At 39.9% G+C, this 22902-nt stretch overlaps 1 protein-coding gene and 1 non-coding gene across 2 annotated transcripts in view; one reads left to right on the top strand and one right to left on the bottom strand.

Annotated features, from left to right (window-relative positions):
* Positions 1-22902, bottom strand: part of LOC145979758 (neuroligin-2-like) — a 272774-nt gene that overhangs the window by 42024 nt on the left and 207848 nt on the right. Inside the window, exons 3-4 of the mRNA XM_083112744.1 lie at positions 17746-18389; positions 3183-3334 (exon numbers count right to left, since the gene is read on the bottom strand). Of these exons, the coding sequence (XP_082968870.1) occupies positions 3183-3334; positions 17746-18389 (796 nt within the window). The remainder of the gene's footprint in view (positions 1-3182; positions 3335-17745; positions 18390-22902) is intronic.
* On the top strand, positions 9673-9747 carry TRNAA-UGC (transfer RNA alanine (anticodon UGC)). Its single transcript has one exon. It is a non-coding gene; the product is annotated as a tRNA-Ala (tRNA).

The following is a 22902-nucleotide window of genomic DNA, read 5'->3' as shown; positions in this document are numbered from 1 at the left end:
TATACGCTTTCTATAGGGAGTTAAAGATTGATTAATATATACCATGTCATTACTTGAGTAACCCAAGTGAGAAGTATTTAAATTTCTTTTTACTTTTCTCTTCTGAATAAACATATCTTTGTCATTACGACGAACAAATTTGACAATTATCCCACTTGACTTTTGATGTGGGAATTTTTTTAGCCTGTGACAAACATCTATCATGTCCTTTGTAATATTTAGATCTAAGGCTGTCCCTACATTTGCTACAACGTCAAAGGTATTTTCATTTGGTTGTTCAGGAACACCTTGAATTTCTAGGGTATTTCGCCTTCCATACTGGTCCAGTTCATCCAGATCCATCTTGGTTTCTTGAAGTTGTTTCCTTAATGTGATATTTTCTTGTGTTAATTGTTCAATTTTAGAAACACACATATTAAGTTTCTCATCTTGTTTCTTCATTAATTCTAAGTTCTCGTCTAATTTCTGATGAACATTATCTAACGATTTACCAAGTTCGCGTTCGGTATCAATATTTGTTTTCTTTAAGTTCATAACTTCTTCCTTCAAATCTCGGATCAGTTTGTAAATATCGTCGAGAGTTGGCAAGTCTGTCTGCACAGTTTCTAGGTGTTGACTTCCTCTTCTTTTTTTGCTACAAGGTTTACAACGCCATGTTTGCCCTGTAGATTTCATGTATTCGACATCAGTTTCATTTAATTGAGCGCATTTTAAGTGACATAATTTCACACAGTCAATACATTGAACTTTCACTTCCTGTCTTGACACAGCTTTGGTACATTCGACACAGGAACTCATTGCGATATCTCGAACGACTAGTGACTTCGCTCCACGTAAATCTTTTTTGTGACTGGCAATACTGTTTGTTTACTTTCTGCGTATCTTACCGCAAAGATAGGAAAGGAAGCGTCCGGTACTTCAAACGGCCGTAACTAGGCTTTGTCAGTGTATACAAGTGACGCCACGTTGCTCTCAGCGATATTAGAGCTACCGTGGGAGATATAAGAACAATGGCAAATCGACGGCAAAAATATTTCAACAGGAACCATAGGAAATTATCAATTTACACTAATATATCTAATATGTGGGTAGGATTATGAAAGGTATTGTTGTTCTGGAACCCCTGCAGAGCATTGCGGCCGTAGTTTTCTGCGCAGCTAAGAACTTAAACAGACTATGCACACTTCTTTTCTCTTGCTACTTTTGAACCTCCCTTTGGAGGTCAACTAGGCATCGACTGAGGTTCCTTTTTTTGTGTGTCAGGATAATTTATTGCCAAGCATCAATTACAATTCTTGACTTGATTGATTTTAGATTGATTTTTACATGTTTTAACTGACCTATCAGGTATAATGGAACCCCAGCAACTGTCGCATGGGGAGCAACATCGGAATTGTCCTAAACCTAGACTTAACCTAATTTTGCGTTAGCGCAACGCAAGACAAAATAAACGAAGAACACAAATTCAGATGACATCCAGGATCTCCTTCAGGAGCCTGGGCTTGGTATCTGTGTCGGTCATTGTTGAGAGCAGAGCGAATTCCTCCAGTAAGACTTGGACTGCTTTTAGCATCGTTGGTTCTTGTAGGAATTGCAGCAACCGACAAAACGAGTTCAGAAATTCCTGGGTAGTCTGACGTAGAGGAGAAGTCGGTATGGAGTGAAGACAGGAGCTGGTCACTGATTGGTTGACATCTGACATTTGGGCTGAACAATCTTCGGAGGGTGCTTCGTTCCACCTGACTGCTGATGTCGGTCCGATGGAGTAGAAGCTGAGCCGATGTTGTCCAACGGTGTAGACTTGAGTGTTTGTACTCTTGTAGGTAGTGGTGTTCGCTGTTGCGAAATGATGCGATGAAACAGGGGACAATCCCTGTAATTAGCCGTATGTGGTCCCCCACAGTGGAGGCATTTGGCTTGATAATTCGGGTCTCGGTAAAGGCAGTTCATGACAGCACTGTCCTCAGAGCATTTGTCACAACGTGGTCGAGCATGACAGAAGGTCTGCCCATGCCCAAAATGTTGACAGTTGTGGCATTGAAGAATCGACTTCCGTCGAAGTTTTTCTACAGTTACCCGAAAGTTAAGCACTGTATCGAGACGAAGAATGTCCGTTGGGAGTGGATCACCTGGATCCTTTAGAAACCCCCGTCGTGGTATTTGCACATAGATGAGGGGAAGAAGTGTCCGACTGGTGGAGTGATTCCTATCCGATGTTGAAATCTTCGAAGAGATATTCAGGGTCCTTGCCTTGAGAAAACCGCGACATTTCAGATCACGGATGATCTAGAAGTAGAAATATCCAGAGGGAAATATCGAATTACCACCTTAAGGTAGTTTACAGCAAACGAACCCGCAGAGAATTGAAGATTTCCTAGTTTGCCCTGTCGGAGGGCGGCCCAGATAGTTCTATAATCAGCGTATGCCGACATTTTGATCTGAAGGCGTTTATTTCTATAAGAGAATGATGGTGCCTATCGAACCAGTCTGGCGATGACCGCAGCTACTTTACCCCTGTCGTCGGAGGTATAGAGGTACCGAAGTGGTGGCTTCTTTAGATGTACAGCAGAGACCCCATTTTGAGAATGGGAATCGGAGGTGCTATGGAGAATAGGACATCGTGAAGTAGTCGAATCAATACAACTCGAGTCCCTACCGAAAGACTCCCCGCGTCGTTTCTCCTTTGGCATTGGAGAAGTCGAATGACATTTCGTTCTTTCCGGAACAGCGGCAGGGAGCGTCCATCCCCTAAGGCAATGAAGCCTGGACTGACTGCAATTCCGGGCCCGATCTCGCTCTTATATAGATTTCCGAGGCCCGATCGGAGCGTAACCGAACGGCGCTTTTTGGAACTACTTAGCTTGCTGGAGCCTGCGCTAACATTATGCGCAATGGAATACCGCATCCGCAGCGTATATACTGGTACATGCAGGGACTAGGTGCATTTTGTAATACGCATTACGTGTGCTAATACAATTCAGTAACTAAACGAAATCCATTTACAATACCAGCTGACCACGCAGGGCCACGAACAGAACATAGATGATGTATGAAATGGGAGTCAGTCCTTGTCACTCTTACTCTGGTAAGTTACCAAGCTTAAGTGTAATCCTACAGCAAACAACAATAAAATCAAACGTGACCAGAATCTAATTCGCATGTGACATTTCAAGTGTACTCACCCTGTGCGTGCAAAATTGCTCCAGTAGATCATGGTGGCTTCAGCAAGCAGCATCTCCGACTTGGTGTAGTTTCGAGGATAATGAACCAGTCCTCCCACCAGAGGTACTCCGAAGATGTAAGGCAACTCTTCTCCGTGTATACATCCCTGCCGCTGGAAGGATAGGAAAGAACGTCAATTACCTTTGAACACAAGAGGGAGCAGAAGCTACAGATGTTACAAGTTTTCAATAACCAATGTTTACAATCATGAAAGAGGTTTGAGATAATCACTTGCCTTAAACGTTAACGCAAAACGAGCTAATCTTACCAATAGTCTTTTCCAAACAGAAACACCTGACGTCCTGTTCAGCTTCCTATGAGCCCAATAGCGCTTATTTAAACATATTTTACAAGGGCGCTGGCAGAGGAGGGCCAGGGGGCACCTTCCCCCAAGATGTCTGTAAAGACCAGTTTGGGAAAAGTTGAGGGATGGATCAACATGGAGAAAATGCAGTGGAAGGAGGGATGATATGGAAAAAATCCTAACGGGGATGATTTATGAGAATTTCCTTAACTGGAGGGAGAGTATCACCCCATTTTCTTCACATTTTGACCACAGCTGCCGCTCCCACCCCCGGCTTGATCTTTTATCTGTTCGACTGCAAGAGCATGGAACGTCCTTCACCAATCGTAGTATCTGAATGCACGATCATGAAATTAGGCGGGTGGCAGAAGTTCGCGCAGTTGCCACGTCGAAGCACAACTCCGTGTGTTCAGAGGTTTAAGGGAATGAAAGATCTCGTTGTAGAGTTGGTCTTTGTAATCCATGTGATACAAACTGACAGTATTTGCTCGAAAGGTCAGGGATGACACAAAAGTGCCCCGGAGAGAGGTCGGTCTGACGCTCGAACTAGGCAACGCTGCGCGGAAACCAGCGACTCATGTCCCCCTCTCGCTTTGCTCTTACCACATGTGGCAACAGTTCAATTCTGCCCAGCCGTCTATTTTCATGGCCAGGTGTTTAGTTATAATAATGCATATTTGGTTAGGTTAGGAGGGCGAGGCTTAGCAATGAATCTTAGTGACGCAGTGTGTGTACGAACCCTGTGAAGACGAGGGGATTTCCTGGCAACCCCCATTAACTAACACCCTGAGAGAGGCTTAACGAACATTAACTATTTGTATATTGCGTCAATTTTAATAACAGAAATCTATGATTATTTGCTGAGGTACAGCATTGTGTAACAAAAACATTAGTACAAGAATCTGTTGTATTCTTTGAACTACTTTCATAAAAAATACACACGAAATCATTATTTGCATTCAGGCTTTCAGAACGGTTGTTATTTCCTTTGGAGGAAAGAAATTCAAGGTTTGGCTATGCAGATTTGGACGTGGCTTTTGGGTTTTGATGGAAATTTATTTGGCTTTCATGAATATGTCGTGAGCACGGAAGTCGCACAGTAATTTTTCTTAGCCACCAAGTTTTGAACATTTCATTTAATAAATTACAGTTTCATATGGAAGGGGGTTTCTGCACGCTTTCCATCTTAGAGGCCGGAGAAGGTTGATGTTTATGCAGACCGGAATTTCATTCGACCCCTTCATATTTCCTAAGGAAGGAAATCAGTGTCGTGTTAATTCTTATTTTAAGAAATGAAACAGCTTCGTGTAAGAGATATAGTACGTAGTCTGCCAAATGTAATCAAATGCATTATTCTAACATGTGCTGTGAAAAATATGATTACCATAACTTGATATGCAGTAGAGAAAATGAAGCTGACTTGTTTCAGTAACCAATGCTTAATAGGATTTGTATCTTTCTATTATTTCTCATGTAGCTTTTCCTGCCTTTTTTGGGTACATGAATGAGGAGTAGCATCGATTGGTGTTAAACTGCATTTCTGCCACATTTGGCTAATCGTGAAGATGAGAATGAGTGATGATATGATGAAATCGACGAAGGGAGAAACAAAGAACAACTATACCCAGGCCGGGATTCGAACCCGGGACATCTGGCATCCTAGAGCGGTGTGATAACCACTCCCCCAAGGAGGCCGACAACGCTAATATGTGCATCGGTTAACAAATGTTGCAAAGTTTCTTGTGTTGGGAATGAGCGCGTCAACTGTTGAATTTATATACAAGGCCAAGGCCGGAAAAATTCCGACCATAGACCACCCACTCCGGGAATCGAATCCGGGTGTTCCGAGTGGTAGTCAGACGCCCTACCGAGAAGACCACCGCGGATCCAACCGTCTGCATTCATGAATAATAAAAATGCATATTGAATCAATCAGAAGAAAACAACAGCAACTGAATTATAAGCTTGAAATACAATCAATGTTAATATGCAGATGATATAAAAACCTGTAGCATCCCGTTCTTCACTGGCTTCCGGTAATGCAAAATGAATATTTTCCCTAAAATTTATGGCCTCTTTTCAAGCTTACGTAGACGTATTCCAGTTGGGCAATACGAACAATGGGGCCATGGAGAAACGCGGACATAAATGAAAGCAATTAAAATTCATCGCAGAACTAATTACAGATCCCTGTTGACGTCACAGCCCCATTAGTTTTGCAGATCGATGAAGCTTTTGTATTTGTGCTACAACAAACATCATTCGCGCCAGGCTGGTACGACCAAAGGTAACTCCGAGGCTCATATGACAGGTTATAAATATTAATTAGTAGTTTTATTATGGACGATAAAGTTTCTTGCAAGTAATAATAAGATAATGCAACATTTAACATATATATTTTAAATATTGATTTCTCAAGGTCCTAGATATCTTGTTAGAGTTCTCACATCGTTGCTTGGAAGGTAAACATTTTCAGGTACAGCTTGAGCACGAGTCTACACATATAACCAGCAGCTTTATTTCCTTAAGTTTCAGACTACGTCCTCCTCCGTAGTCGAGCGGGTTAAGGCGTTCACTCGTCTTGAGATCGTTCGCTGCGGGACGGCGTAGGTTCGAATCCGGCTCTGGTCGGAATTTATTCGGCCTACGTATAGGGCCGGTGGCAACCCACCATCGTGAGGAAATTGGGAAGCTCCGAGTGAGTGAGCGTAACCCGATCGAGAAGACCTGCAACGGCTGGGGGCTCGTCGGGCTGATCCCCCGACACTCCAATACTGGTCTAAGATCTCCACGCTACAACAGGTGACGGAGGAACAGTGTGGGAGGGAGACCAGCAGTCGGTAGGTAAGTCAAGGTCTTCATCGGGCTGTAGAGCTATGGGTTATTATTATTTATTATTAAGTTTCAGACTACGACACATATCGGATTACACCAACCTATATGGCGGAGTTGATAGTACCTTAAAGTACCAGAAGTGCCCGGCGCCTCCACCACTTAAATCGCTCAGCCAAATTGGTAGTTAGAGCACTTTTGGTAATGAAGGTAGATGATTTTAACTCTTTACATCGATCGAACAGAGAATAGTAAGAGATAGGTAGGTCCCGAGGAATGCGCCAGCACTTAGGGGAGAGTTGCACAGTACCGGACAGCCTACAGTACCGGACAGTAACAGTTTTTCTGTGTCTCCGCTAGACATCATACACGTACAGCAATGGAAATGTAAGACACGCCTGTATGGCGCTATTGGTGCAGTTGGAGTAATCGAAGTCACAGAGTACGTCACAAAAAAGGCCATTGTGTTGCGAATTTCTGCAAGTTGAAAGAAGAAAGTGAACAACGTAAGATAATTTGCAACGGAAAAATCTATCCTGAACGGCGAGTTTAATGAATCGTAATAGGCATTTATTAATTTATAATTAAGTAAGAACGAAAACCATCGACAACCTTTCTTATTGTGTTCACTGTGCGTCGTCTGTGAACGAATTTCGTAACACTTGTATGTAGCCCAGTACCGGACGGTAGGTCTGCTCCCAGTACAGAAGAAAGTAAGCACCATTCGTCTTACAATTGTGTAATAGGACGTTGGACTAAAGAAGACATTAAAATAATAGAGAAAGTGAGGGCAAATGTATTGTCTATTAGGAACGCTGTTAATCAGTCTGGTCCCGAAAAGTACACTGGGAGACAGACTAGAGGAACTACGTGCTCTACACACAACACGCACTATGCTACACCTTATCTAGCAAAAGGATGTAAACTGACCTGCCTCCCCTCCCCCCATAGTTTTGTCATCTTGCCTCTTCAGTTTTGGAACCCGGTCACCGATACACCACGGACACTACAGTTACATAGTGATGAAAACGTAGCTAGTACAAATCAAACCACAGAGACTTTTGATGAGGAGTGGGTTCATTGTCTTAAGTGTTGACTGTGCTGATACTGACCATATTTCCTCTTATACTTGTGACCATTGCCAGGAGTTATTTTATCAGAGAACACAGTTTTTTTTTAATTTTATGTTTCGTAATCTTGATAATTATGACTTAATGTTTGCTGTCCGGTACTGGGAGCCTGTTCTTTAAACCTTTGCGTCTTAAGATTTGTGTTCATGATAGCTAATAAATAACTTGTGTATCTATCGTTTGGCCATTTTTCTTTTTCAATAAACAATATAATATCTGAAAAATACTTTAAAAACCTTAGATGTCCGGTACTGTGCTACCTTCCCCTACCTCTGCTTCTTCTTGGCGGCAGCACTGGCTGCTAGTACCAACGATGCACTATTATAGGAGAGTGATTCAGGGCACCCTTCGCATATACAAGGTGTCCCATAAGTAACAGCGCAAACTGACGCAGGTGAAAGTACATGATAATAGAAGCAAAAAAGTTTCAGTAAACATGGATCTGCAAACGAGCCGTTTTTCGTGATAATCGCGAATGTGTGATTACAAGCCGCCACTGACTTAATTGTTTGTAAACGTCGTCCTAGTTGGTAAAATGCTAATAATGTGTGCGAATGTGTGGTTACAAGCCGTCATTGATTGTATTTTGTAAACACCGAGAGCTTTACTCCTTGCGCTGTCCGAGGTTTGCTCTTTGTTTACAAAACAGAACATTTCCGAGAGGTGGCGTTGTAATCAAATATAACATTTCCGAAAGGTGGCGTTGTATGGATACAATCAGTACACAGTCTAACTGTACTGTTTGTACTCAACCCTCGTTTTGCAAGTAACATTTTATTTACAGACGAAGCGGGGTTCACACGCGATGGTATTTTTAATTTTCATAATTCTCATGTTTGGAGTGTCTTAAACCCACATGCTGTTCATGAGGCATCACATCAGCAATGTTTCTCATTGAATGTGTGGTTAGGGGTAGTAGGTGATCGTCTGATTGGACCACACATTCTTCCAAGAAGGCTCAATGCACCGACGTATCTTTGGTTTTTGCGGCATGATCTTCCAGGATTGCTTGAGGATGTTCCCCTTGATCCACGTCAGAGTATGTGGTACATGCATGATGGAGCACCGGCACATTTTGCTGCTGCTGTGAGACGATATCTAACACGCAGATATCATCAACGATGGATAGGTTGAAGTGCGCCTGTACCGTGGCCTCCAAGGTCACCGGATCTAAATCTTTAGATGTTTGTGTCTGAGGTCACCTCAAAAGCGTAGTGTACAACACTCCCGTTGACACGGTTGAAGAATTTTGTAACAGAGAATTGTATATGGTTGTGACCAATTCCGAAATGATCCGGGGGCGTTCGAAAGAATTCGAAACTCAATGCGGAATCGCGTCAAGTATTGCATCCAGATGGAAGGACGACACTTTGAACACCTCCTTTAACAGGTACGAGTGTACAGTAATTGTAACGTAGAACATATGTACTATTAAAGTAGCGCTGTATTCCTTGTTAAAGTAAGTACAATGATCAATAAAAGCAATGAGATCTCCTAATTTTTCATACTGTAATATTGCTATTTTACCAACTAGGACGACGTTTACAAACACTGAAGTCGGTGACGTCTTGTAATCACACATTCACGATTATCTCGAAAACGGCTCGTTTGCAGACCCATGTTTACCGAGACTTTTTTGCTTCTATTATAGTGTACTTTCACCTGTGTCAGTTTGCGCTATTACTTTTAAGACACCCTGTATAGTAGCCAGTTCCGCTGTACTTTGTAACCTCCATTTTGTGTGGAATTCTCCTGAGCACTTATGGAGATGGAGGAAACCGGATGTGAAGTACACCAGGAAGCAAACGTTCCGCACAAGCATCCCTAGCCATCACAGTACAACGAGCTACAACGCCAAGAGTCTAGGGTTCGAATCCCGGCCTGGGCATGGCTGTTCTTTGTTGTTGTCCCTACATGTATTTCGCCATATCATCAGCTATCTTCATCGTCGTGATTGACCAAAAGTTGTAGAAAAGGGGAGCTAAATAACAAAAACACATCAAAATTAAATTAATTGAAACAACTGGTTTACTAACGTTAGCCATGCATTTTCTTCTATTCATCTTACTGTCGTTGTTGTTTTATACCTGAAAATGACCTGCTTAAGGCGGAAACCTCCTTAACGCGGAAGCGGAACACCATTTAAAGACCAACGAGATGTTTTTACTCTCAGTAAGAAGGGGGGCCTCCCCTATGGCGCAGTGGTAGCGTCATTGCCTTGCAATCAAGGGGTCCCGGGTTCGATACCCGGTGGAGGCACAAGTGGTTCGGATCCCACTTTAAACTGTAGGTCCAGTCCCGATTAGCCTTACTGTGCATAAAGTGGACTTAAAACACCAACTCAAACAAGTAAGAAGGGAAATTTCTTCCTTTATTTTTTTCGCTCGCAAGAAAACAATGCAATACTGTAAGTGGAACACGCCTCTGTTGCCACTCGCTTATCGGTAACATTGTCGATATGAAAGAATGCGCTACAATACTCATAGCTGTTACGATTCCGTTTCTTTCTTTCATCTCTTACCCTCTTTCTCCATCTTTCTTTGTCTATTTCTTCTCTGTTCTTTCTATTTTTCTTGTTATCTCTCTTTGTTTCTTTCTTTTTTCTTCACTTTTATCACAATCTTTCTTCACCTCTCTTATTGCATCTATCAATCTTTCTCTTTCCCTCTATGAACATCGCGCTACGACGCCAGGGGTCCCGGGTTCGAAAAGATACACAAGTACGTACTGCACGTTCTTACAATACTGTAAAAAGTATACCAACATGTTGTGTAGTTACATAATTGTCATCTCTGCTATGCTTATTGCGACTGTATCGCATTTTTATTCATGTACGTACATGCATTAGTACTCTACATTATAAGTAATGCGAAATGTAAATCTGTCTTTCCATTATTTCCTGCAGCGCTCTATACTGTATTTAAACTCAACCCTGTATAAGAAGGAAAACTGTTAAGACGGACAATTTTGCTGGATAGACAGGTTTTACCGTAATATATAATTTAATACGTTATTAATAAACATTATCCCCTTATTATTATAAATTATTCAGACCCTTTTGTGGAAGTTACTTCAGCTATCCTTTTGTGGAGTTTCCATACATGTTTAGGAGGTTTGCATACCCTTCTCTTCACAATGGTTTTGGTTTGTAACTTCTGAACGAGGCATTTCCGGACATGGAGTTCTTTATATCACGTTGGTGCTTTTGTTCCTCTACATCATCCATAAAAGTCTGTTACACGTTCAATTCATTTGTAGCGTTAGGATATATTTTTATGCTCTAAGGCATATTTATGGGAATTTTAGGCCTCATATGCTTTTTGCGTATTTTTTTCTAAATTCAGTGAACGTCTTTGTCCAGAATTAGATTTTTCATCCTGAAAGAGACTGGAGAGAACACCGTTCTCATTGAAGCCCCTATGGATAAAAAAGAACCGCAGCTTGAATTTGCATAGCATTAGGATAACATTTATAGTTGTTTCCTCAAGAAATTTGTGACCATTTAACAAGCGACTGTGGAAGTTTTTCCTTGCGCGAATTTCATTAGAAGGATCTTTTGGAAATTAGTCTTTATTTGTTGGCTGAAGAAGAGTGAGGACCGGGATCTAGTCAAAAGCGTAAACTAATTTCTCCCTGGAGATGGGGAGAGAGTGGAAAGGGGGGGGGGCGAAGGTTTGTTTTGAAACCGCGAGAGAGTTTTTCATAGCATCGTGGATTTTCTAAGGGAAAGGCCGCGTGTTTTCAATCCAGGGATTTTGGTTGTTCATAAGCAATGGATCCATGTATATTTTTTCAAAACATGTAAACATGTTTAAGAAACATGTTGTAGAAAACTGGTCAACAAAATTCAAAAAATTCTCGGGTTGTAAGGAGTGGTCTTTTTAGAAGAAACTCAATTGTTAACTTCACTTCCATGTAGTACGCTCCCGAACTTCATAGCTGCAGGCTAACGAGGATTTGTCATTGGGGCTCAATGTGGATTGACAATGAAAATGGATGATTAATTTGGTGTTTTAAGTCCACTTTCTGCACAGTAAGGCTAATCGGAACTAAAGTTTAAAGTGGAATCCGAACCACTATGCGCCTCCACCGGTGTGGGGACTGAGTTATGTCCTGTTCATGTTTGTTTGTCATTGTCTTTTAATCAATTTCATCTTATTACATTCATCCTCATCTTCACGGTTAGCCAGAAGTGGCAGAAAAGCGACAAAATAATCAAATAATTCAATCAGACTCTACCGTATGCGTCATGGTTATAAACGGTTAAATGTATTAAGAAGCGAGTCCAGTTTAACAAATGCGTTTGTGTTTGGAGACTTGACTGTTGAATTGAAATGTGATGAAATGGTGTACATTTTGTATATGTGTAATAAATGGATCATTCGAAGCAATACACAGTGCCTTAATTTGGGCATTGTACCATTCGAGCGTGTGCCCCTGTAGCGGCTGGAACTACGCCTCTTGCCGGCGAGATCGGATGTGAGTGTCTCCTCAATTCTACCCATTTGGTAGCTTTCCAATCCGAGGTTTCTTCAAGTTGTTGCTGTTGTTGTCTTCAAGTGTTGGCACGTTCCACGTACATCTTTACCTCGGTTAATAAAAATTTGTATAAAATCGATTTCGCAATGTGAATTGACAATGAAAAGGGATTATAAAAACAGATGCAAAGAGCTTCAAAACAAACTACCCAACCCTGAGAAAAAAGTTGTTCCACATAATTGGTAAGAACTGTTTTCGGACCAATAGTTAAAATCTGAAAGTTAAGAATTGTGTTTAAAATCTTTTTTGCCTGCACCGTAGTAAACTTTCATCACGATCGGTTTTTTATTTATAGAATTTGGAAGAGAGCGATCGTTTGCAAAACTAAAATAATAATAATATAAACGGCTCTTTATTTGTTCTGATGAAAAATCGTAGGCACATTCCAAAAATAATTGGTTATCATAAATTAACGCAGAATTGAATAGGCTAAATTTTGATGTAATTGGTTTTCATGTATTTCTACTGGTTAATTTTTAGTTGGAGTCCAAACTCGGGTATCCAATTATTTTTAATCCAACAGTATTATTTATCTGTACTATCTATTTTTTTAATATTTTCTTAACATAAAGCTGGGTAACTATCAAGCAGTGATGTGCGTCTACGCGTAAACAACGATAGTCTACATTCTACACGTAGACTATTTTATACACGTAGATTACGTAATCTATGTAAACAACATGGTGAAAGATGATAACTTAGCAAAGGTTGCTGGAATTAAAACAAAATTGTACTGCGTATCAGTTGCTGATGTGTAAGGATAACTTTTCATCATCTTTCTTCCAAATTCGAACAATTTTTCACCTAGAAAGAAACCTAATATAGGAAATATTCTATAGTGTTTTATGGGAAAAAGACCATTCTTGGCTCACGACTGCCATCTGTTGTTGTTTTCTGCATACTATTTATCTTCTTCCATAGTTGATGATAGAAGAGAAGAGAAATTTTGTTGTAAATAGGATTATTTTCATTTCGTTAGGAACCAATATAGTTGAAAATTTCACTTTCCTTTCATGAAACCCTTGAAAATTAATTTTAATGCACTTTAGATTGTCTACGTAGTCTATGTAAACTACAACACAATGTAATCTACGCGTAGATTACGTGTAGACAACGCATGTAGACGTAAACTTATAGTCTACGGCACATCACTGCTAACAAGCCTTTGGGGTCTTCATCGATTTATCTTTTCCATTTGATGCAGTAGACAACACTCAATTCCTGCCTGCCCAGAAAACACGTTCCAACAGTTGTGGCGTTCTGGATGCAGCCTTTGATAATGGGGGACGTGACTGACGAAAAGCAACATGACAAACGACTTTCTCGCGTCTGTGTATCATTTCCTGTTAATCTATCGTGACGGAATGTCTTGACACGATAACCACGAGCTTCAATATCCGGGTGGCGTTTATAATATCCTTCGAACCACAAGCTTCGCTGTAAAACGTTGCTCCGCATAATTTCCTTGCATGTAAGTGATCTCGAGTTCGGATTAAGCATTTCGTGTTCGACCTCAAAATGTCTGTCGCACAACGATTAGCTTCACGAACTGAATACGAACAAGTTTGGATCACTAAAATTGTTTCCTTACATCGTCCATTTGCAGTATTATCTTAACTGGTGAGTTAAAATGTAATTAATTATAATTATTAATACGCAATTGTAGTCATCTGGATGATGTGGGGAAAAAATGAAACGATAGCAGGTAACGAGTTATAATAAAGACAGAGAGCCTGGAAGAGCAACATAAGCGTCTCTGAAAGTTGATTCAGAAACCACATGCTTGAATGATCAATAGTGGCTTAAAATGTGTTCTATAAGAGAAGCGATGACGTCAGAGGAGGGGAGGAGGGGCGTCCGCCTTTCTTAATAACCTTACCGGATAACACTTTTACCATAAATATGGTTTTGATATGATATTCAGCGATATAAAAATGTGATTGTCTTGCCACCCCCTTCCGAAGTCCCTATACCGCACGACAACAATTGTGAAATTTGTTTCCACTTATCTTTTCAGATTTAACGATTACCATCCTACAATAAGTGAACATGTATATCTTTCCATTTTTAAAACAATAAAATATTTCGAATTTTATTTAAGAATTATTACACATTAGAAATAAACTTTTCTACTTCTATCCGGTCAACGACAAAATTTACTGTGTTAATACTCGAGTGCAAATTTTTGTATATCTATTTTTTTCTATCCCTTTGCATAAAACATAGGATTTAATGCTTAATTTCATTTCATGTTGTTTCGAGTCCGATAACACAATTTACAAATTGTGACTATAAATACCTGATTTGAAATTGAGTACCCATTTTGCAAAATATTGCATAAAATACCCCTTTCAGTATTTTTTTTTGTTCTCACCTGCTTTGTTTCGCTATTTTGGCTCCCTCTGTAATGTACTGTTGAAAGTGATCTCTTGTGTTCAACTGAAAACTTGTACTGAACAGGTTTCAGAATAACAGTAACATAAATAATGTAAATAATGATAATTCCAATAGATAATCCGCTTCACTCGATGAGAGTGTCAACTGTTCATATCACGCTCTTGCTACTAGAGATTCCGCGTTCAGACTCGACCAGGACATAGAAATTCCTTTGTGAGTGTACCTTAATTAATTTCATCACATTGTCATTTATCCTCCTCGTCGCAATGAGCTAAAAGTGACAAAGGAAAATATAATAATATACAGTTCACAAGTCAACAAGATAGTTGAATAGTTTGTGTGCAACTGAAAAGGAGAATTCAAGACCTCAGTGCAAAATCTGTCAAGACCATTTTTTGGTGCCAAGTGACATATTATACGTATCCGATAAAAAAAAAATGTGCTGCAGACTCTGGGGTGAAAAAATCAGTCATCTCCGACTGTAAGTAACTTTTCTACCATCGAAAGGGTATGCTTCAGGAATTTGTGGTACAAAACGTGAAGGAATATTGTTCTGAAATCCACGCTTTTGTGCAGTTACTTCATGTCCTCGTCAACACGTATGCAATATTGAATGAATGGTACAGTCACGGACACATATGAGTTGTAACAATATCATTGACTTTAAATGGAATCGATACAACCCAGAAGGGTCCATGATTGTAGATCAGTTTTCAATCCATTCCACACTTCAGGGTACAATTTTTTTTTTAACTTGGGTCCAATTTGAAAATTTCCTGTGGGTGTGTATGCCCACACATGTTTTCTATCATGTATATTTCGACGTTTCAATAACATTGCCACAATTGCAGAGGATTTTTAAAATACGAGTAAGAGCTTTGCGTATTTTGAAAAATGCACACAAAACTGATCCAAACCTTCTTTTTCAAATTTCGCATATTAACACTTCCAAGTTTGTACATACTTGAAACACTTACTTTTATACACGAAACGAAATCAAACTATCCAAAGAACATAGATACTCACAATTACAATACCAGACAATAATATAACTTTCACATTCCCAAAGTTCGGTTAACTCCACACCAAAAAGGATCATTTTACACAGACATCCAGTTGTACAAAATGTTACCAAATAGTTACAACAATTTTGAGAGAACTACGGTCTTTAAAAGTAAGGTGAAAAAATGTTACTGGAATATACATTATATTCAGTTAAAGAATTTCAGGAATTAAATAATTTTATAAAATAAATTTAGATTGTATCCACTATATAATAAGTCCAAGAACTTAAATATATAATTTTGCTGATTTTACATTGTAATATACATTTGTTATCCTACTATAAAAATCATAGTACTAATTGATGTATATATATTAGGTACGATGTCAACATATTGTATTTTGTAATGTACATACATCAATGCCTGCCTCTCAGGGGTACTTATCGTGTAAAAAGTTCTAAATAAGCTCAATAAACATTAGTACCTCAACAAAATGTTACGTGTCTGTATGGGTAAAACAAATTGTAAATAGCTAATAAGGTAACTAACAGACGGCAGCTCTAGATAAAGCCTGGAATTCGTATTGCTTAAACGATTTAAATAAGATAAAGGAAAACGAAAACCAAATGTATATATTGTCAATAGATAATTGATGCTTGATTTATATTAACCTGACAACAATGGATTATGAAAAATAATAATAAGATTGATTGACTACTGTAACAATCACATATGTTGTGGTGTGAAGATTAAAGAAGTCAGGAAAATATTTCGGATTTGTGTCTTTTACACGTACCTTCTGGTTGGAAAGGAGTTTTTACATCAGAGGTTTTGATTGTTTCCCTTGGTGGCGTCAAGTCCTAGGCTGCCCCAAAGCACGACGAGTTGCTCATTTTATTGTGGCACCGGGTTAAGCTGAGCACGTGAGAGGACGCGAACCTTAACTGTCCCTTTGGTTGTCATAGTTAGTCGGTGGCGAACTAATTATAAAATAGCAGCCCTAGGAGGGGGAACTAGATAGTTCTGCAAATGCCTAAGAAACATAGAAAGCGGGCAACAATGATGAGAAGAACGTTCATGTAAATATCATAACAGGTTGTTAGCAGATGTAACAACTAGAAGAAAGTTTCCTGTATTATAAGAATAAGAAGTTTTCCGGAATTAGAAGAAGAAGAAGCCTTCCCGTATTAGAAGAAAAGGAAATCTTCCTGTATTATAAAAAAGAAGCACACACACACACACACACACACACACACACACACACACACACACATATATATATATATACATATCATATAAGTAGTATATGATAAGAAGAAGTTTCCTACGTTATATGTATCAAGAAGAAGTCTTCATGTATTAGAAGAAGTAGATGCCTTCCAGTATTAGAAGAAGAAGAAGCCTTCCTGTAATAGAAGAAGAAGAAACCTTCCCGAGTAAAAGAAGAAGCCTTCCCGAGCTAGAAGAAGAAGCTCGTCTGTAGACAAGAAGAAGAAGCCTATCTGCAGAGAATATATATACACAGACAGCTTAAAAAGGAATATGTGTATGAAACATGTGTAACCTGATGATACAAGAATATATGAAGTATTATTACTCTCAGTTGTGAGTTAAAATGAGTCGTATCCTTTCTTACCTTAACGTTGTAATTCAGTTTTAATTGCCCTAGGTATCTCATGTTCTACCCTGCCCTAAGCCGGACTGGTGTTACGCAATGGGACGTCTCAAAAACATCTGCAATGCCTGTGGATTTATGAGACTAAGGCCGTGTCCGAAAGGCGCAAGACCGTACTTGAAGCGAGCATCCTCCGAGTACGGTCTTGCAGTGCGGTTTTGAAGTCGTGGACTGGAAGTGAAAGTCTTTCGAATTGTACTTCGACTGCAGCGCCAAACACGATCAGTAGATAAAACTAACGACACGTTGTTTTCCCCGTATTTTAAACACTTGTTTTTCACCATAGAAATCACACAACATTTTCAAATGTTCTTACACATACATTTCCACACATTAGAAGAACTTTAAACCAACAATTAACTGGCTTTCTATCTCCGTGATTTCAAACAATTAAGCAACGAGTGCAGAAGTCACGTGATCAAGTCTACAACGATGTATTCTTCGCGCTGTGGTCTGGATTGCTCGTGTACTTGACGTTCTCGAACTGCAGTAGGTGACGTCACTTCCATCAAGACTATACTTCAAGTCTGTCCTATGTATCTTTCGGACACAGCCATACTCATGGTTTTCTTCTGCACGGACATCTCTGCAAAAAACTCGGACACAGAAATACCAGTATAACAGTGAAGTTCACACACTTACCTGAGGATAATCCCCGAATTTCGTTTGGTAATCAAATACATAAAAATAGGAATTCTGCCGGTTGCTGGAGTGGTAGTCCCCGGTCTGAACAACAGGTGCCACCACCTGCGCGTCGCTCAGCGCTTCCAGTGTTTCGTCCCTGATGTTGATGGGATGCTGCACGGGTCTCTCCCAGTCCGTGTACTCGTTCACTATCGTCGCGAGGATCTCGTTCAGATGATACCTGTACGTGTTCCTCACGAAGGTCCTGAGGATCTTGCTCCTCCTGTCGGTCTCTATACCGTACTGGATGTCCTCCGCCGAGAAGGCAAAGTAGGACTCTGCCTTCACGACACCGAACAGCAGATCGTACCTGCCGAGCCGGTCTATATATTTTTTAATGTTTTTCTCGTGCGCGCTATCGATGACGACACCGTCCACGCTGGGGGCGAACGTGGAGACGAACTCCGGAGCTTCGATTGGGGTGCTGAGGATCGCTTCCAAGGGCTTCTCCCTCAAGCACTTGAGGAGGTGGAGATGGGGGAGGTCGGGGGAGCAGTTGACGTGGCGAGCCAACTGGAAGGCGTACTTGGTTGGGTCCTGGACCATCGCCCAGGGACTCAGAGAAGACCCGCTCATGAGAATGGCACGGTGGAACAGCATCCCTGCAAAACACAAGAAGACAAAACGCTATAACTACTGGAAACATTTATACGTGCACATATGACAAGAGCCAAATGAAAAGTCCAATAAAAACTATAGTTCAGACTGTATACAGCTCAAATTTACATGAGGTATCAACTGTTATTTACCAAACGACGTCAATGCTTTAACACTAATCAAAACGCCATTTTTGTTATTTTAAAATGGGGTCTGCTATACACACTTTCACCGGTGAAGAGGAGTGGTTTCTTGTCCTCTGTCAGCCTAAAACTTACAGAAATTTCTCGGCAAATGAAACTTCAATAGCCCCGTGTAGTTCACTGCACTTTTTGACACTTGGTGTAGTGAAGGTGTCAGGCTGTTGCAAGGAATGACGTTAAACTAAATAGACGAACAGCAGTGTTCAAGTTCAGAAGATTCAACAAATGCCTGTCTGCTGCTTTGAACGTTCATTTGATTAGTTAGAACGCACCACGTGACCATGCACCACCCACTACACCGCTCCAGAACGTAGGGCAAAAGGTGCAGATACCAAATCCACTATTTGACACCAAATGAACGAAGTAGGCGAGTCGGTGTTGCACCATGTAACCAACTAGACGCGTGAGTCAAAAAGTGCTAGACGGATATATTATCCCTGTGCATGCTTACCACACCCACAAGTTTACTAATGGATGAGAAAGTTCGACAATGGCCTCAGTTCGCAGGCAGATGGCATTCGCAGTGCTTTATTGACGTCAAGTCCTAGGCTGCCCCAAAGCACGATGAGTTGCGCATTTTATTGCAGCATCGGGTTAAGCTGGGCGCGTGAGAGAACGCGAACCTTAACTGTCTGGTATGGCACTTAACTGGTATGACACTTAAATGACTGCACGTGGACCCAAAAGACTTATTCTTCTTAACTCAAATTTGAAAACATGTCTGTGCAAAATTGCAGCAAACGTGATAAGATAAGAAACAAAAACAAATTCAGGTTTTCGTTTAACTCTCCTTGTAATTACACATTATTACATACAATTATTTTTTCCAAAGGAATAGTCGTATCACGAAGAGAAAGGACGAGCCCAATTCGCGAACAAAAGTGGACAATCATTTGTACAGTCACCGGCAAAAATGGCACACTTAAACCATGTACCAGCTAACTGTAGACCAGGCGAACGAGAACAAGTCTCTACGCAAGTAGTGACGCGAGGCGGCTCCACCAATGAACAGTGAGAGAAACGGGATTGCGTAATGGGCGACTCGAGCTACCCGATTTTTCTGCTTCTCTCTGGAAGCGTTACAAACGTTTGAAATCGACAATACCGATCGCACATGGCAAAAGAACCGTATTTTTGTCTCCAGGTCCATACGCTTGGCTTAAGAATTTCTTAGGGAAATATTAGGGATAAATCAGCAAGTGTAAATTTTGATAAGCCGTGCATTTAGCGTAAGGACTAAGGACTGGACCGTACGTTCGTACATGTACAGTCAGGACCGTACGGTTGGCAACGCTGCCCTTTCACCACTCGATTTCCCTCCTCCTCCTCTGCCGCTATGCGCGGCCCTGCTCCACAGTTAGCTGAGACAGGGTATAGATCCTGAAATACTTGCTTCCCTGCATGCCGTTATGGGTGTTGCCTAACTCTACGGGGGTGGTGGAACAGGATAACTAAGTATCCTATTGTTATTGCCTGTGAGCATACCTGTACCCCAAGGTCCTGTATCACTGGACACTGTACAACGTACCGGGTGACCATAATTAAAGTTACCCAACTCAGAGCCCTCTGTAGCCTGTTTCAGGCATCATAGAACTCTGAAATTTGCCGAATCCACTATGCAGACCATGGGGAATAGAATGGCGATAAAAAGAAAATAGTTCAATTTTCCGCCACCAGGTTGAAATGTGGCGCTGTACTTCCATAACGCAGCTAAATCACGCGTCCAATTGCTTATTACTTAGAAAGACATTTGTTAGTGGCTGGAAGTTGCGAGAAAATAATCTCTCGTTTATTGCAAGGTTGCAAGAAAAGGCAAATCCATAACCAATTGGAGCAGTTTACTACATTAGTACAACCGATCATGGAATTCCCGTGCCACATTTCAACCTGGTGGCGGAAAATTGAACTATTTTTATCGCCATCCTGTTCCCCATGGTCTGCATAGTGGATTCACCAAATTTCGGAGTTCTACGATGCCTCAAACAGGCTACAGAGGGATCTGAGTTCGGTAACTTCAATTCTGGCCACCCAGTATTTAAACCTTCAATATAAACAAATAACATACACAACTTACCTATACACTCACATGTCTTGTATATTTGTACATTCGATACACGTGTTAGGTTTTCATTTCCTGATCAATTTCTAATCATATTCCACTCTCATGTAGTTCTTAGTTTTGCTAATTAATTCACTTGCATTTCTCATCTTAACTCCTTTTCAGGTATAATATTTGATTTATGTTACGTCGTAATATTAACACTTCGTTCCAATATAATATCAGATCTATATGTTAATATACACTACAATTAAGACCTTGAGGGGGTTCTAAAGCCATGCTAAAGCATAGACCCCAATTTCTAAGGGTAACCGTACAACTAATATAGATTCGGTAAGGAAGAAATTTTCCGATATAAGAGATTGTTTTATTCACTAGAACATGTGAACCTTATAATTTTGTTACGATTGAAGGGATTTAAGTAAATAACAGAAAATATAAGGTCTCCGTCATGTTCAAACTGCTGCGTACAGATGGCGCTGAAGTGGTATTTTTGTTAATACCAGTGCATTTTCTTTCTTTTATGACTAGTATGGAAGATTTCGTGGTGAAACAAAGATCACATGTTCTTCCCGCAAGCATCTGAAATACTATGTGAAAAAATGAAAACATTTCGTACCTTCAGAGAGTAGTGCTTATCATTAAAACTTTTGAAGTGGCGTTTCGCCGCAATATACTCCGTGGTGCAGATTTAGCATACACTGTTGCCAAGATTTCACTCCATGCTTTCTAACGATATGATCAATGCAAGTTCTTGAAAGAGTGAAAATCAAACCAAGCTACCAGAGGATATCGAATTCCGTACAGATACGAGAACAAGGGAACAAATATTCCACGGAGGATGTTAAAAAGCTGTACAAGCTCGAAGGTAAGTCTAAATATTTAATTGCTTGTTGCTTAATATTATCCATCAAAGGCAAAATGTTTGAAATATAGGCAAAATGTATAATTTATTTACATGTTGAAGAAATATCTTCTGATGTAATATCGGTGAGAATATCGCTTGACACTGCATGACATTTTTAACTTCCAAACGAAGTTGATAATTCTTTGTAAATGTAAAAGCAGAATAGAATGTTATATTTTACGTTAGGCATAATCCTAATAACTACCGTTTTGAGATCATTACTATAGCATAAAATATACGTAGCTTAATATAGATTATATCTGATATAATTAAATCAATATTGCATAAAATGCTCTATTTTCATTCCTGTAAGTTAATTTCCAAACCTACGAAACTCGTGCTATTCACATGTACAACATCGGAATGTTTATTACAAATCAGTAGTTTGTTTAAATGTTTTTTACTTTGCCCTTGTACATGGTTGAAACGAGTACTTGCTGACCTATTTTCTACAAGAGTTTTTCTCTTTTTATTTTTGTAGCAGCTCGCAAATATTCATATGTATTAAGTAGGTCAGGCTAAGTTAGGTTTGATTCGAATAGATGTAATGTGAGATCCCTGAATGTTTGCAAGTTTCGGACACAGTTCTGTTATCTTCTTCACAGAAACACGTCAGAAAACCGGTTTTGTAAACTGTATGAAGCTCTTCTGTTTTCTTGTCCTTTTATAATTTAGGACGGCTCATAATGAGAGTGCATTTCGTCCAATAACTTGATGCTGTAGGCTATATATTTAAAGTGTAAAAGTACACCCTAACAGTTATGAGACTAAAATCTTACCGTCTATCGAACACAAGTCTGTATGTTTACTGAGAATTTCCAAATGAGTACCGGTATAGATAAATGTTCCCATACTTGCAAGTACAAGGGCAATAATTTAATTGTGGATGACACAGAGCTTCATAGAAATCATAATTTGTCCTGATTATGCTACGTATATTTGGTTCAATATCAGATTGGATTTCAGTAGTAGTTTGTACTAAATAGTTTACTTCGAATACCAGTGAGTTTGAAGCTTGACTAGTTTTTCTCTCAGACCTATGACTGATTGATTTTGCATGGATGCCTATTATTAACATTCCATGCAGATAAAAGTTTTTTTAAAGCTTTTTTGCTTGGTTGGTCTACTATAATAATTCAAATAAAAATATAGTAGAAACTGAATTTCCATTTCGTAATGTATTTCTGTTAATTTACCTCCAACTTCTGCTCCATGGAAAAATGATGATGAATAATGATTTCATAAAATGGATAATTGGAACAAAGATAATGATATAAATACATACATGAAACCAGGATTCGAACCTGGAGGAACCTCACTCCATATAGCGTTGCAATCATCACTCTACT

Source organism: Lepisma saccharinum, chromosome 26 (genome assembly GCF_977018435.1).
Source record: "Lepisma saccharinum chromosome 26, izLepSacc3.1, whole genome shotgun sequence".
Taxonomy (NCBI): Eukaryota; Metazoa; Arthropoda; class Insecta; order Zygentoma; family Lepismatidae; genus Lepisma; species Lepisma saccharinum.
The sequence above is the reverse complement of the archived record's forward strand: the minus strand, read 5'-3'. Positions and strand labels throughout refer to the sequence as shown.